The 13,694-nt window shown below is 41.2% G+C and overlaps 1 protein-coding gene across 3 annotated transcripts in view; it reads right to left on the reverse strand.

Moving 5' to 3' along the window:
- Positions 1-13,694, reverse strand: part of SUGT1 (SGT1 assembly cochaperone of MIS12 kinetochore complex) — a 57,275-nt gene that overhangs the window by 28,379 nt on the left and 15,202 nt on the right. For all 3 annotated transcript variants that reach the window (XM_075591055.1, XM_075591054.1, XM_075591056.1), the window contains exons 4-6: positions 6,411-6,501; positions 3,953-4,022; positions 2,880-2,950 (exon numbers count right to left, since the gene is read on the reverse strand). In XM_075591055.1, the coding sequence (XP_075447170.1) occupies positions 2,880-2,950; positions 3,953-4,022; positions 6,411-6,501 (232 nt within the window). The remainder of the gene's footprint in view (positions 1-2,879; positions 2,951-3,952; positions 4,023-6,410; positions 6,502-13,694) is intronic.

The following is a 13,694-nucleotide window of genomic DNA, read 5'->3' on the forward strand; positions in this document are numbered from 1 at the left end:
CTTTTCATATACACCGTTAAACAAACTTGACTCCTCAATAAAAAGGTACGGCAACCTTCAGCTAATTCTGATGGGGGGGGGGGGTGAACAAAAACTTACTTGCATAATATATCATTCCAATATTAAATAAAATATGAAGTTAAATATATTTACAGTTCTTTTCAGTATATATGCACAAGTATATATTTGAATACTATTTTTCCCAAAAATGTACACTTAAAAATGGTCACATCCTACAGACTAAAATTATTTCTATTTTTCTATATGCTCTGACACCAAAATGTTGTTGAAATGTGGATGAATGGATTGCAGGAAATCCCTGACCCATACATTTTTTCATTTTCTTTAAACAAAATAAAATAAAAAAATAGATTTGAAAACAGGGCTCCAAAACAGATACCAGTGCTTCCTTTGGGCATTTCCCCAAAAATATAAAGATGCACCTTAAGATAAGAAACGTCTAGGGGGGAAAAAGGGGTTCTCAATAAGCGTTTTGATCAACATACTTTTCATTTACTTATGAAATAAAACCGCTGTTACTCTGGGCCAACGCGTCTATAAATATTACCAGTTTAATTTAGCAATTTGTATGATACGCATGACCTTACATCAAGGTCATAATTATGTTCCATTTTCAAAATGTTCTTGAGAAAAAGGCTTACCAGTATCTGAAATACTCTACAGAACTCTGCAACAATTAATTTATTTTGAATATGTTGGTTCTTTAATGTGGGTAACAAAACAAAAGGACCACACGTTGAACACTTTACAAATAAAGGGAGAGAACTAAACACAATCAGGGCTCCGTAAAACAGTTCACAATAGTTTTATAGAGAGCCTCATAAAAATTCCTAGAGACTCCAAGGGGGTAATTCTATATTGTGGAGATCTATTATTGTATTATAGTGCAATTCTATTATTGTGTAGAGTTTCAGAGGAAACCAGCAACTTTGGAACATATAGAATAAGGCCCTACACAGGTGCATTGCTGGTTTCAGATGGTTTCAGGAATTTTAATCCCCAAAGAATGCAGATGTGCCAGGTTGTGAGAGATTACAATGTAAAGAATGGAAAGGTTGATACATCAGGTGCAAAGGCAGGAGATGGTAGAGGTGTCAAGAGCTGGAATACCTGGCTGCCAGCAGCTTCATTCCTTCCTAGTGGTGGTAAATAAACCAGATGCCACCACAGTTAAAGGAGAGGAAATCAGAAGAGAGCTCATTCAAGTAGGCTCTCAAAAGAAGTTAAGGTATCTTTAAATGTGGAAAGATTGAAAGTCTGCAAACTTGGCAAAAAAAAGGTTAATTTTTGTTAGACAGCGGTGATGCCCCGAAAAGTAGGATGTCCACCTGCCCAAAACAAATAGGGAAGGCCTTCACCATAGTACGAGTCCTCGTATTAATGCTTTCAGAGAGTTGAGAGCACCAAGAGGAGGCGCTAATGTCAGCAACCACAATTTATGAGAGAATCCCAATATAATGTATATAGAACTCCCTCTTTGGCATAAAAACATTTTCAACACATTGTAAGCATTCAGAGATACTCAGCACTGCTGCATGTTCAGTGGATTTTTTTAGTCTTATTGGGAATAGTCTTCAGGTGCTTTCTGAAGAGCTGAAAAATCTTAGTGTTAATAAATGTCTTGTTCTTTTGGTTTTGCTATATTGCAAATTAAAACAACTTGGGTGAGGTTGGATGAATAGTGACATCTGGTGGCTAATTTGAGTATTCGATTATGTCAACTAAAAATGTCAATTTTAATACTGTGTTGCAAGCAACACAAACCAAAATACAATAAAGACAAATTACATTACCTAAAACAATACAAGCTATTGTATCCTAAGTAGTTGTCTAATAAATTCTAGTATGAAAGCAACGATGAAGGAAAAATAATTTGGTGCACATACCAGAAAAAGTAATTTGCCTAATTTAAAGTTTACCATCATTATATCCTCTGTTGCTGCCCTCTGGTAACCAAAGTGAAGAACCATAAATCCTTACACAGATTAAATGTATACCCTGTCGGCACCCACCGTTGCACAACGTTAAACACATTTACAGAGCAGTAGCTATACAATAACTGAACCTAAATATAGTTGCACAGACATTTTCATGACAACTATCTGCAATTTAAAATCCCATTTACAACAGTGAAGCACAACGAGATACATTCATTTTCAGATTTGTTGTTACTTCTGCCGCAGTACCATTTTTTTCATAGCAGTGAGGAAGACCGCAGGTTTGTAGAACAAACCAGTGGGATTAACAAATAATCTTAACTTTCAAACCTGTTTGATAATCCAAGGGCGGCTCAATGTTTTTTTTTTAGATTTCATTTTGCAGTTTGAAGATCACAATGTTAAAGCAGCAATCTCCCACAATATATATATTTATTACAGAATTAGAATCAGTGGGATTTTCTAGCGTTGAATCGCACTATTTTCAGCTCAAAAAAACCCTGGTTGCTAAAATCCTTACCAGTGAAGTCATCCATATTACTTCCACTTTTGTTTTTAAAGGAGATTTAAATAGCCATGCAACAGAAATCCAGAACCAATGATGCTGCAGCTTTAGATTGGCCCGAGGTGGGTCAGCATGCTGTCTACAAAAGGTGGAGATATAGACTCAGTAACTTCACTGGTAAGTACTGTATCTACAGTAGGGAACTGGGATGTTACCAAAGCAGGGAGTGCGGATCAACTCCAGTGTTCCCATCCTGTAAAGAAACTGGGAAAGTAAAAATAGCTTCTGCAAAGTTCGAAAGGCCAAGAAGTATATCAAAATGCATATACTGCAAATGAAATCAAAAAGGAAAACATCCAGCCCTGTTGGTATATTTTTTATTAACATTTACAACATCATTTCAACCCAATACTTACAATCTACCTTCTGTCCTTGCGTAAAAGTGTCTTGAGCAGATGTATAATTCTTTAAGTGGTACTCGGCCTCCCTATAATAAGAAAGGGGCAGTCACTTAGGAGCCTTTATTTTCCTGTATCCTCCTCATGTTGCCAAGTGTCAAAAACATCAGACACCTGAATTCCCATCATCTCTTATTAAACATGCACAAAGATATTGATATGTTTTCGAAGTTAGAACTAGCTGACCAACGTTGCAAAAAAATACCTGTACTTTGCAGTTTTTCGTTTCAGACCCCTTGACAAAAGTAATTTCACACTTGTGCTTCTACAATAATAATAATAATGATTATTTTTTGTTTTACATAGCAGGGTCTTTTAATCTTGCCTTGATCTATTCACCAAGTTCTCTACACCAAACATTTCCATCTTGCACATCCCCCAAGCTGCAATAAGGAAAAGCAGGAGGAGGCGGGGAGGACACTGTGCGTTGAGCAGAACGTGTCCTATTCCACAATGACAGCAATGCACCTGGGAAGAGACTCAAGGGGGTGGGGGAGAAAACCTCCCCGAACTGCTGTTGCTATGGGAATAAAACTAATCCAGCATCAGACAGCACTATAATTTAAAAAGGTGTTTGACTTTACAAAAGACATCAAATAAACTCATTAAATATATCAGTGTCCTTCTGGTCCACATATCTCCATATGCCGCGCTAGTAAAATGAACAGAATCAGACTAAAGAAAAACAGTGTATTTTTTTTGAATAGAGTAAAGCAGGGAATTGTCATTTGCTGGAAGGACACGATAGGTCTTTCAGGTGGCATAAAGACAATGTAATACATTAGAGGTCTTTCTAACAAATGAAAAGGTTTAAAACTATTTTTTTTTTAAAGTCAAATATGTCTCTAGTTTAGAATGATGCTAGAAACAACTGTCAATGTTTTTCATTAGCCCATTAGTATTCCTCGTCTTTTCATAGGACAACTTCATCCATATTAGAGCAGCACTGATGAATATCCAATTTAACGCTGCATGGCCAGAGGTTTTTTAGACGGTAATAAATGTAATTGGAAACTAGTACTGACACGTACCCTTTCCTGAGGAAAGCGTTAGCATTGTTAGACTGGAGCTCGAGGGACCTCTTCGCATCCAAAACAGCATCTGCATTAAACCAAAAGCATTGAGAATTCAAACACACACTCCTGAACTACACTGGGAAGCCTTGCTTCCACTGCAAACTATATCTGCAATGGAACGTGAACAGAGGCAGTTGCTTAAGCAGGTACAAGCAAATTAGAACCCCTTTCTCTGGCGGCGGGTGGAAACCCCTCCAGCTGCAAAATAGATTAAGCCTGTATATAAGGAAAGATCTGAAAAACGAACATGGTAGAAATAAAGTAATACGGATTATTTCAGCAGAGTTCTATTTTTTTTTATGTCCTTGCAGTGGCTGTCACTTTCTGCCAGCAATAGCCCTCAAAACTGACAGCATTAGTCACAGGACATTCTTCTAGGTACTCTGCAAGGCTGCATGTCTATTACTGTGCCAGGGTAAAGCCTTCATACTGCCCGCTACAGCACAGCATCAAAGAGTAGGGAGTAAGCAACATAGTTTTCAGACAGCCAAGTCTTTTGTTACAGGGACGCGATGTGTGTACTGCTGCACTATGACCCGCCACGTTTAGGTGGCCATCCTCCATCCTCCATGCGCGGACCGCTGTTCCGGCACTTATTTTAGCAGCCAGAACAGCATACTGGTATTTCTACAGGGCCCTCCCCCCCCCCCATCCACTCTGCACACCCTCCCCCGGGCCCTACTAGGCAGTGGCAGGAGCCCACCTAGGAGGTACCAACAAGGACATTAAGCCCAATGTTCGCAATCACCGCCTGGATGGGCCGCTTTTGTCGCAGCTGCTCCACAGGTGTGGTCCAGGGGCCCTTTTTGCTTTAAACTTGCACCGGGGCCTTCCAATGCCTAATTCCACCCCTGACGTCACCAATCAAATTAAACTCCTACTGCTCAATTAAATGTGGAGTAACAAAAGAGGGACAGGGAGTAGGTGGTATGTTACCTTTTATTGGGCCATGTGGGCTACTTCTGAATCAGGTTTCCTTTACCTTTTGCTCATTTTGGAAAAAGTCTATTGTTAAAGAACTGATCATAAAAGCAGGTCCTCACAGGCTCTTTGAGGAATAGTAACACAGGGTGTCAATTTAATATAACTTTGAACGGATGCCATTTATGAAACTGAAAGGCTGCAGTACTTGGAGTTGAGTAACTAGTAATGCATCTCAAAGCAACCGCAGCTTCCCTTCACAATGTTAGCATATATATTTACCTTATTTGAACAAGGGAGTCTGAGCTGAACCTCATCTCAACAACCGGTGGGGTTGAAGTGCAATTTAATGATGAATCTCCCAGACAAGAAGTCTTGTCCGAGAGAAACATTATGGCTTCCAGGGTCAGACTGTGTGAAAGCTGCAATGTTATTTGGAGGTTACATTGCCACTTCCTATTGTTTTCCCTTTGCCATCTTTGTTTTTCCTTGTACTAGAAAATAGTAAAATCTCAGCAGCTCAAGGTACCAGTTTAGCTCTACGAGGCCCCTGGTTCAATTTAGGTTAAATAGAACATTTCGGCTCTAGACTTCAAATCGCTACTATTCCTTTCCATTGGCTGACTGGGTAACCCGCTCTTGCTTGTATTTCAAATTAAATGCAACAGTTACAAGCATAATGCCCAACTATTTATTGCACAGTAAAGATACAAAACCTGGGTGTGTAGTATTGGATACTACTCCCCTCCCTCCCCCCGTGCCCCCAGCATTATGTCTTCTTAAATGCATATTAATGAATTAAGCTTACATTCAAAATCCGGTGTTTGTTTTTTGTGTGTAGAATCAGATAAAAAATTTTTTAAATGCAATCAGTATTAACATTGACTCATTATGCCCTTTTTAACTAGTTTAAGCATTAAGCATCCTTTGGTTGCTATAGCAACCAATTACAAAGGCATAGTACTTCCTCTTTGGAAACAAGCGGCCATATTGTGAGCCCTGGAAAGCAGGATCTTTGCCGATTGATCACGGGAGAACGGATCAAATCGGCAGCTTAGCGTATTGGCCCGAATATAGTACGGCCTCGCACATAATACAACCCTAAAGTTTTGAATGTGTTCTACCTGAAAAATAAAAAAGGTGTTAGGCTGCGCTTACAATACAAGTACAGTTTCGGAAGGATATTTTTAGGAAAACATAGCACTATATTTCGGACCAATACGATAATTACATTCCTTAAAGCTAAGGCACTACTGCATCAATTAAAACAAAACATGCAAAGTGTATTGTCACCACGAAGATTGCAAAATGTGTCTATTAAAATAAAATCTTTAATACCGATGTAGGCTCTTTCCTTAGCTTATTTGCTACTCTGCAAAACTCAGCAGTGGCAAAGAACGCTAAAATGTCAACGAATGGAAAGTACAACCGATATTAGAAAATGCCAAATTGAAAGTCAGAAAAATAATTACAACCAAAAGTTGTATGTTACCATTGTAATTCCGAAGCAGTATGTGAGCATAAGATCTCTGGCAGTAGTATTCTGCGTCATCAGGTTGCTCTTCCAAAGCCTTTGTCAGCTCCTATAATAAAGACAATTTTGTTTTTCGGTTGTCTTCAACACAAAATGCTTAACCCTTCTGATGCCAACACAAAGCTGTTAACTGTGGTCACTTCTGGCAGCTAAAGGCTGAATCATTATCTATCACAATACAGGGTACTAATTCGATACAAAAATTGTACCAGTAAATGCGGTCAACATATACACGCCATTAAAGCACAACAACTTTAGAAGCAGACGCTAAAAAAAAAACAGAACCACTAGTGTTTATAATGTACTTTAACCCCCTCATGGTCACAGAAGTGAGCAATGGCCAAAACTGTACGCATTATTCTAGATGCGGGTGCATCACAAGGCGCATTATTATATTTTCAGTTTTATTTTTGAAACCTTGGATTGCCCCAAACATTTGATTTGTCTTCTTGAATAGTGCTGCACAGTAAGCCATCTACAACCCAAAAGGTCTGTCCCGAGTAGTAGTAGACACACACCCCCATCAATGTATATCTGAAATCTGGACTTGAACATCATTTGTCATTTTACAGCTGTCTCCGTACAGTGAAGAGCTGCAAAAGATTGTTCAATTTTGACTTCCCAATTTTCTGAAGACACCCAGGATAGAGAGTGGAAGAAATAGTTTGGAAATGTAGATACTGAGAAGACTTGGTTGCTTACTGGAGGATCATGTGGCGAGATTGCAGGAAATGAAAGGGCATTAGGAGAGAGCAGAAATTGCACTGGCGGAAAGAAGATAGATTTGGGGTATTATGGGATTCATTTTGGGGCATGGATTTACTCAGGAGCATGAAACTAGAATAGAAAACATTTATAACAGCTTAATAATTTCTATTATGAAAATGAATGTTCAAGCAAAATATATTCAGACCTTTGTGATACGTGATAGCTGCACTTGTGCTCTTTAGATCTGAGATTTCCCACAACTGCTGCATTCTGTACATTTAGTAATGTGTACATAGTGAGCACAGACCAGGCTATACTACAAAAGCATACCAGAGGCGTATAAAGCCATTCTATGAAATGAAAATCAAGAAAAGCTATTCTGTAGTGCATGAAATATTGTGAGCAAATCCTTTTGCCTTTGGGCAACAGCACAAGTTTCAAACTGCTAAGTGCCAGGGTTCCACACTCCACATTATTTGGCAGACAAACCACACGTCTTTTGGATTGCACTTTCCAAAAACAATAAAAAAAGAAAGACATTGTTTCTAGACAAGAAATGCCCTTGACCTTACAGAACCCATCAGGGTCACCCAGCCTCACATCTTGGGGAACGTCCCTACAAGCAGGGCCACACCTTCTGATCTCACAAGAATGTTCCTACCAACAAAGCCACCCCAAATTTCACAGGAACATCCCTACCGGCAGGGTTATGCTGCCCAACGTCAGGAATTCTTCCCCTCCCTCTCCCTCTCCCCCCCCCGCCCCACTCCCCCTTGTGCTTCACCACCACTCTGTGTTAATAGGGAGCGAGGAACTCAGTGCACAACCGTCCATTCTTAAATTGTTATATAAAGACAAGTACAGCAAATGTTAATCTGTCAACTCATTGAATTTTGGGACATTCAGTAAGCCGTGCTATGTCATAAGTTCTTTTTGCTACCGGAAGACATCTTATAAAATGCCACAGCATAGTAAATATGGGTCAACATCAGTTTTACTGTCAGATTTTAACCAGCAGTTTGAATAGCCACACAGTGAAGTGCTCATCTGGGTCAATCAGGTTATTGATTTGCTATTATTTGAACTTCAGGTTTAAACCGCATTGCACAAAATGCCTATTGAGGAAAAAATGAAATAGCAATGGAAGTTTAAAAAAAAAAAAAAAAAAAAAAAGCAGCAATACTGCAGTCACCCGTTTTTTAATTTTCTTATTTGTATATGTAAAGCATGTGGCAATATATAATTCTATATTCTTACCTAAACTGGCAATCGTTTGCTGCTCCTGTTATAAATCTGTAAAAATCCTGATTGTGTGCCTAACATAATGGCTGCTTCAGTCAGTGTTACTCAGCAGCTACAATAAAGCTCAACCCCGTTATAGCGCAATCTGCTACAACACAGTTCCGCTTATAATGCGGTCTGAGTCTGGCTCCCGTTTTTTGTTGTGGGCAAACTAATAACACATCACGGGAACCTTCACCAATAGCGCACGCACACTGCATCTTTGAAGTGAAATTTGAAAAAGAGGATACTGGTAAGGGATAATAGAAGACCCACTTTGAAAGGAACAGTGTTCACAAAGAGGGTCATTTTTAAAAATGGATGAGATGTTAACTGTCCTGGAGGCACCAAAATCAGTTACAAACCACAGAAAGTGACATTGCCAGCCCCATTGCGATTGTGTGTTTTGTACAGTATATTTAATAATTATTACACATCACATAGTTATGAAGTATATACAAAAACAAATATACACACATTATATACATTTATCCCATCTGATACACATGCATACACATATATCCTTCCTTATACACTTTGATAAATACACACACATGTATGCTGATATAATACATGCAAATGTTTACCCTCACCCATTAGACAATTATGAGTAAAACAATGAAAACAGAACAGTATCCCAGAGCAACCATGATGCTCCCATGCATCCCAATACAACCATTAGCTCCCATGAATCTCACTGCCCAATCCATTCCATTGACCTCTTGATTCCCATGTCTCGGTCTTGGTTCCTTCTTGACTCTTAACTTCCCCCCCCCCCCCCTATGCATACTAGTAGCCCCATCTAAGGCTGAGGCCCCGCTTCAGAACACCACCTTCTGGTAGCACTGGCCGGCTGACGCGTCACAGCACGTAGTAAGCCACGGAGGGAGGAGGCAGCAGGGAGAAACAGATTGCAGGTAAGGAGCTGGTGGCGCATGGGGCCGCACGCAGCGTGTCCTCAGCCGCTTAGCCCACCATCATGCTGCTGCTTCTCCACCCCTGCTGAGAGACACACACACACCACTTTTCCCCCCTCCCTCCCTGTACCTCTGCCGGAGGGGGATGATGGGGGAGAAGAGGGGAGGAGAGGGGAGCTGATTCCGGGCCAGGGCACTCACACAGACAGCTGACAACTCTGTTTTTCCAGACTCCGTGAGATCCTCCTCCCACCCCCCCTCGCAGTCTCACCAGCTTCTCCTGCAAAGGACACAGATGAGCTGCTGGGTAAGTCCTGCGTGGGGGTGCCGTTGCGACGCCGGCTTCAGGGAGTGCTGGGAGAGTTATCCCAGCTCTCACCCTCCGGCGGACGCGAAACCCCTGATCGCGGCAGCCATTGTTTTTTATTTAATCGCGATCCTGGTTATAATGCAGTCTCATTCTGTGGACCCCGAGCACCGCGTTATAATGGGGTTCAGCTGTATATCCTTACTCTGACGAAGCGCCAGCTAGGCGTGAAACGCGTAAGAGCTACCCTCCATTCCTCTGTCTGCACCATGATGTTCGAATAAAGATTACCTTTTAACCACAAGCTGTTATCCTGATCATCTTTGGCTGTGCCCTGAAACACTGCGTCCTGCAGCATACTCATCTACTCATCATTATCACGGATGCACGCCACCAACAAGAAGAAGACAGGCTTTTCTCATGTGAGTGTTTTATCCTTTTCTTTGCTGGAAGGTGTATTATCAAGGTGGTTGCAAGCGTGTGTGACATTGTCCTCATTAGGAGTAATGTGGTGGAGCTAATCATTCTCCACTCACAGCACCCCTAGGACTTCAACATATATGTCCTATACACAACGCTCACCTATACACTTATCACTCACATTTATATCAGATGCCTGCATCACTATATCTTCAATCAAGAAATTCTATATGGACATTATTACAAGTATTCCTCTACAGTCATTCTGAGCACTATTGATGAACTTTTTATCCTTACTAAGGTAACATTATCCATTACAGTTTGCAGCTCAAACGACTGGGAATATTGGCAACAAATTATCACAAACAGCTAAAGCCTGCTATAGAAATCAGCCGATGCTTTAAAACATTAAAAAAACAGTATAAAAAGGAGCAATCCAAGATGCAAAACTATTTTTTTTTAATATAGAATTGAAGCAGGGAGTCTGCTGAACCCTGTTAATTTCAGCTCAGAGGACCCCTGGTTCCATAGATATTTACCTCTAAAATAGGTGTCGATTGTGCCGGTAGGGGTAGATTTGGCTTCTTGTAAATAAAAGATTATGCCCGCCATTACCCCTACCTGTCAATATGATACGATGCATTTATTTATCTATGTACAGTTTATTGTACCAGTCCTATATATGTTCATCTTAAATGATGAACACCAGTGATACAGCTCTGTTCAAGAGTGGGGACCTGTAGGGGTTAACGCTCTTGCAAACTGAGCTGTAACCACATCCGAGTTTGGTATTGTAGGCCTGGACACTGATGGGATTAGGCCCATTGTTGAGGAACCAGGGAGAGGTCGACCACCTGCTGAGTGAACTTGCGCTGCAAGAAAGCTGTAAGAGGGAGTGGGAGTGGCTCAGCGAGTAAAAGACACTGACTGGCACTGAGAGTTTGAAGCAGGGGAGCCTGGTTCAATTCCCGGTGTCGGCTCCTTGTGACCTTGGGCAAGTCACGTTATCTCCCTGTGCCTCAGGCACCAAAAAACATAGATTATAAGCTCCACCGGGACCTGTGCCTGCAAAATGTCTCTGTAAAGCGCTACTTAAAACTAGCAGCGCTATACAAAAACATGCTATTATTATTATTATTATTATCATCAAACCCTGGTGCTTGTATTGTTTGCCTGTGGAAGGGGATTACATGGGCACTGTCCTGTGCCTATATCCAATGCTGCTGCGGTCTGTGTGCAGCATTGGCAAGAGCTGTTTGGAGTGAAGTAATGCCAGGGAATTTAAAAACTCCTAGCTAGCGGAGAGCAAGGCAGTGCTGCCCATACTACCGAGGGCAGGGACGCAAGTTGGGAACGCGTATCGGGGTAAGCCTCCGGACGGAGGTCCCCGCACCTAGGATTTTATGTTCAAACCAAAAGATAGTACCAGCACTCTCTGTCTCACAGCTACAGATATAAGCGAGTACCAGTGTAGGGAACATGAATAATTTAATGACACTAATAATAAACTGAAAATATAGCAACAATAGCCAATACGCCAATGCAAGAATAAATATCACCAAAGAGAAAGTCAAAAAATAAAAGGGGGTAGAGGGGAAAGAAGGAGAAGGGGAAAAAAACATGAAAGAAAAGGAAAAAAAATCACAAAAATGTGCTAGCACTCCACAGGGCACCAGGAGCTGTTGATAGAGGGTTTACATATACTTGTTCACTTATTGACATCTGATATCTGCATATGTTCTGTGTCTTACAATATTCTTGTATTTACATTTATTGAAAACAGAAAAACAAGGCGCACAACGCACATAGTGTAATAGAGTATAAAACGTGACTATGATTAAAAATAAATATATCTGCGTACATCAAGATAATGATTACAAGCGGTTGGTTATTAGGTTTACCACACCATGTGATGACCGGAGGTAGCACCCTTGGTAAGTACCAGCAGGGGATGTATCAGCAAGCGTCTCGTCTGCTTCTTACTTCACAGCTGCGGGAACTCCAGCAGGGGATATATCAGCAAGCGTCTCGTCTGCTGCGGGCTCCAGTGCTCCCCGTCTTGGGATGGTTTGTGTGAATGTCCTATAGTAGGAGTCCCAGAGCACACGGCTCCAAGCGGCGTGCTGTTCCTTGCGGGCCGCCCGGCGATGACGTCACAAATCGCCCATCGGCTTCCGGAAACCTTCTCCTGGAACGCACGGCGTGCGTATCAAGTTGGAAGTAACCAGCAGAATGGAGTAGACAGCGCGCATGCGTCAAACAAATCAGCTTACTGACAGTGTCCAGAGACGCTTCAAAATACTTTGGGGAAACGAGCAATGACACCCTTCTTTCCAACGCGTTTCGTAACACTAGGTTACTTCTTCAGGAGTGTTTTTCTGTTTTCTGTCTAGTTCCAGGGGTGTCGAGCCACCCCCAAGAGAGGCTGCAGACCCACGCCAAGTGTCACCCTCACATAAGGTTTACAATATTGTTTCCTAATCACGGTGCACAGGTCACTTTTTGTTAAGTACTAGGTATTAGCTGCGCACTAATTTCCATTGTTTTCACTATTTACATTTATTGTTTGATATTTGATATCTGCCCTCTTTAGACTTTAGATTTATATCATTAGCTGAGTGTGGGATTATTTGACAGTGGGGAGGGAAGGCTTAGGGAAGTACCTCTGGGACCCTTTGGGACCAGGGGGAATGGGCCAGATGAAGAGGTCACCCCTCGAAACGTCGCCCCCCTAGTTTGCTTTCCTTTTTCCATTTTTGTGATTTTTTCCTTTTCTTTCATGTTTTTTTCCCCTTCTTTCCCCTCTACCCCCTTTTATTTTTTGATTTTCTCTATGGAGATATTTATTCTTGCATTGGCGTATTGGCTATTGTTGTATATTTTCAGTTTATTATTAGTGTCATTAAATCATTCATATTCCCTACACTGGTATTCGCTTATATCTATAGCTGTGAGACAGAGAGTGCTGGTACTATCTTTTGGTTTGTTAGTACTTCTGAAGGGAATTATGGTCCCTTCCTGTTCCGTGCACCCTGCAACCTTGCTCAGTCATTGTGTCAGAGTGCTGTCTATCACCCCCCCCCCCTTTCTACCATAGGATTTTATGTTGTTCCCTCAGTTGAGTGAGTTTCTGTGTGCGTTTTATGTACTGAAAGTTTGAGGAATTTTTATTTATTTTTTCAAATAAATTCACTTTAGTTCAACTCGGCAGTTTTATCTAGTGTATGAATGCCTGGTGTAATTGTCCTAGTCTCCCGTGACATCGGTAGTCGCTCCGGCTGATCCAGCAGGGAATTAAAGTTTAAAATGCCCACATCACATGGGCCAATAGGAAGCTGCACCGTTGACGTTGGGGCTTTCTATTGGCCCGCAGGACGTGAAAACTTTCAACTGCGGACTCCAAAAGACTGTTCATGGTCCCAAGGTTCAACAAAAGTATCCATCCGCTCCTCCTTCTCTTACCGTGCACCCCACAATTGGAATAGTCTACCGGAGACTCTCACAGCCAAAACTAGTCTAAGTTTTTTCAAAACTAAAGCTCTCACTTTTTAATCTGGACTGTAACTGTTGCATACACTAATAACATACATTATCTCCTACTATGCATGC

This window comes from Ascaphus truei, chromosome 3 (genome assembly GCF_040206685.1).
Source record: "Ascaphus truei isolate aAscTru1 chromosome 3, aAscTru1.hap1, whole genome shotgun sequence".
Classification (NCBI taxonomy): Eukaryota; Metazoa; Chordata; class Amphibia; order Anura; family Ascaphidae; genus Ascaphus; species Ascaphus truei.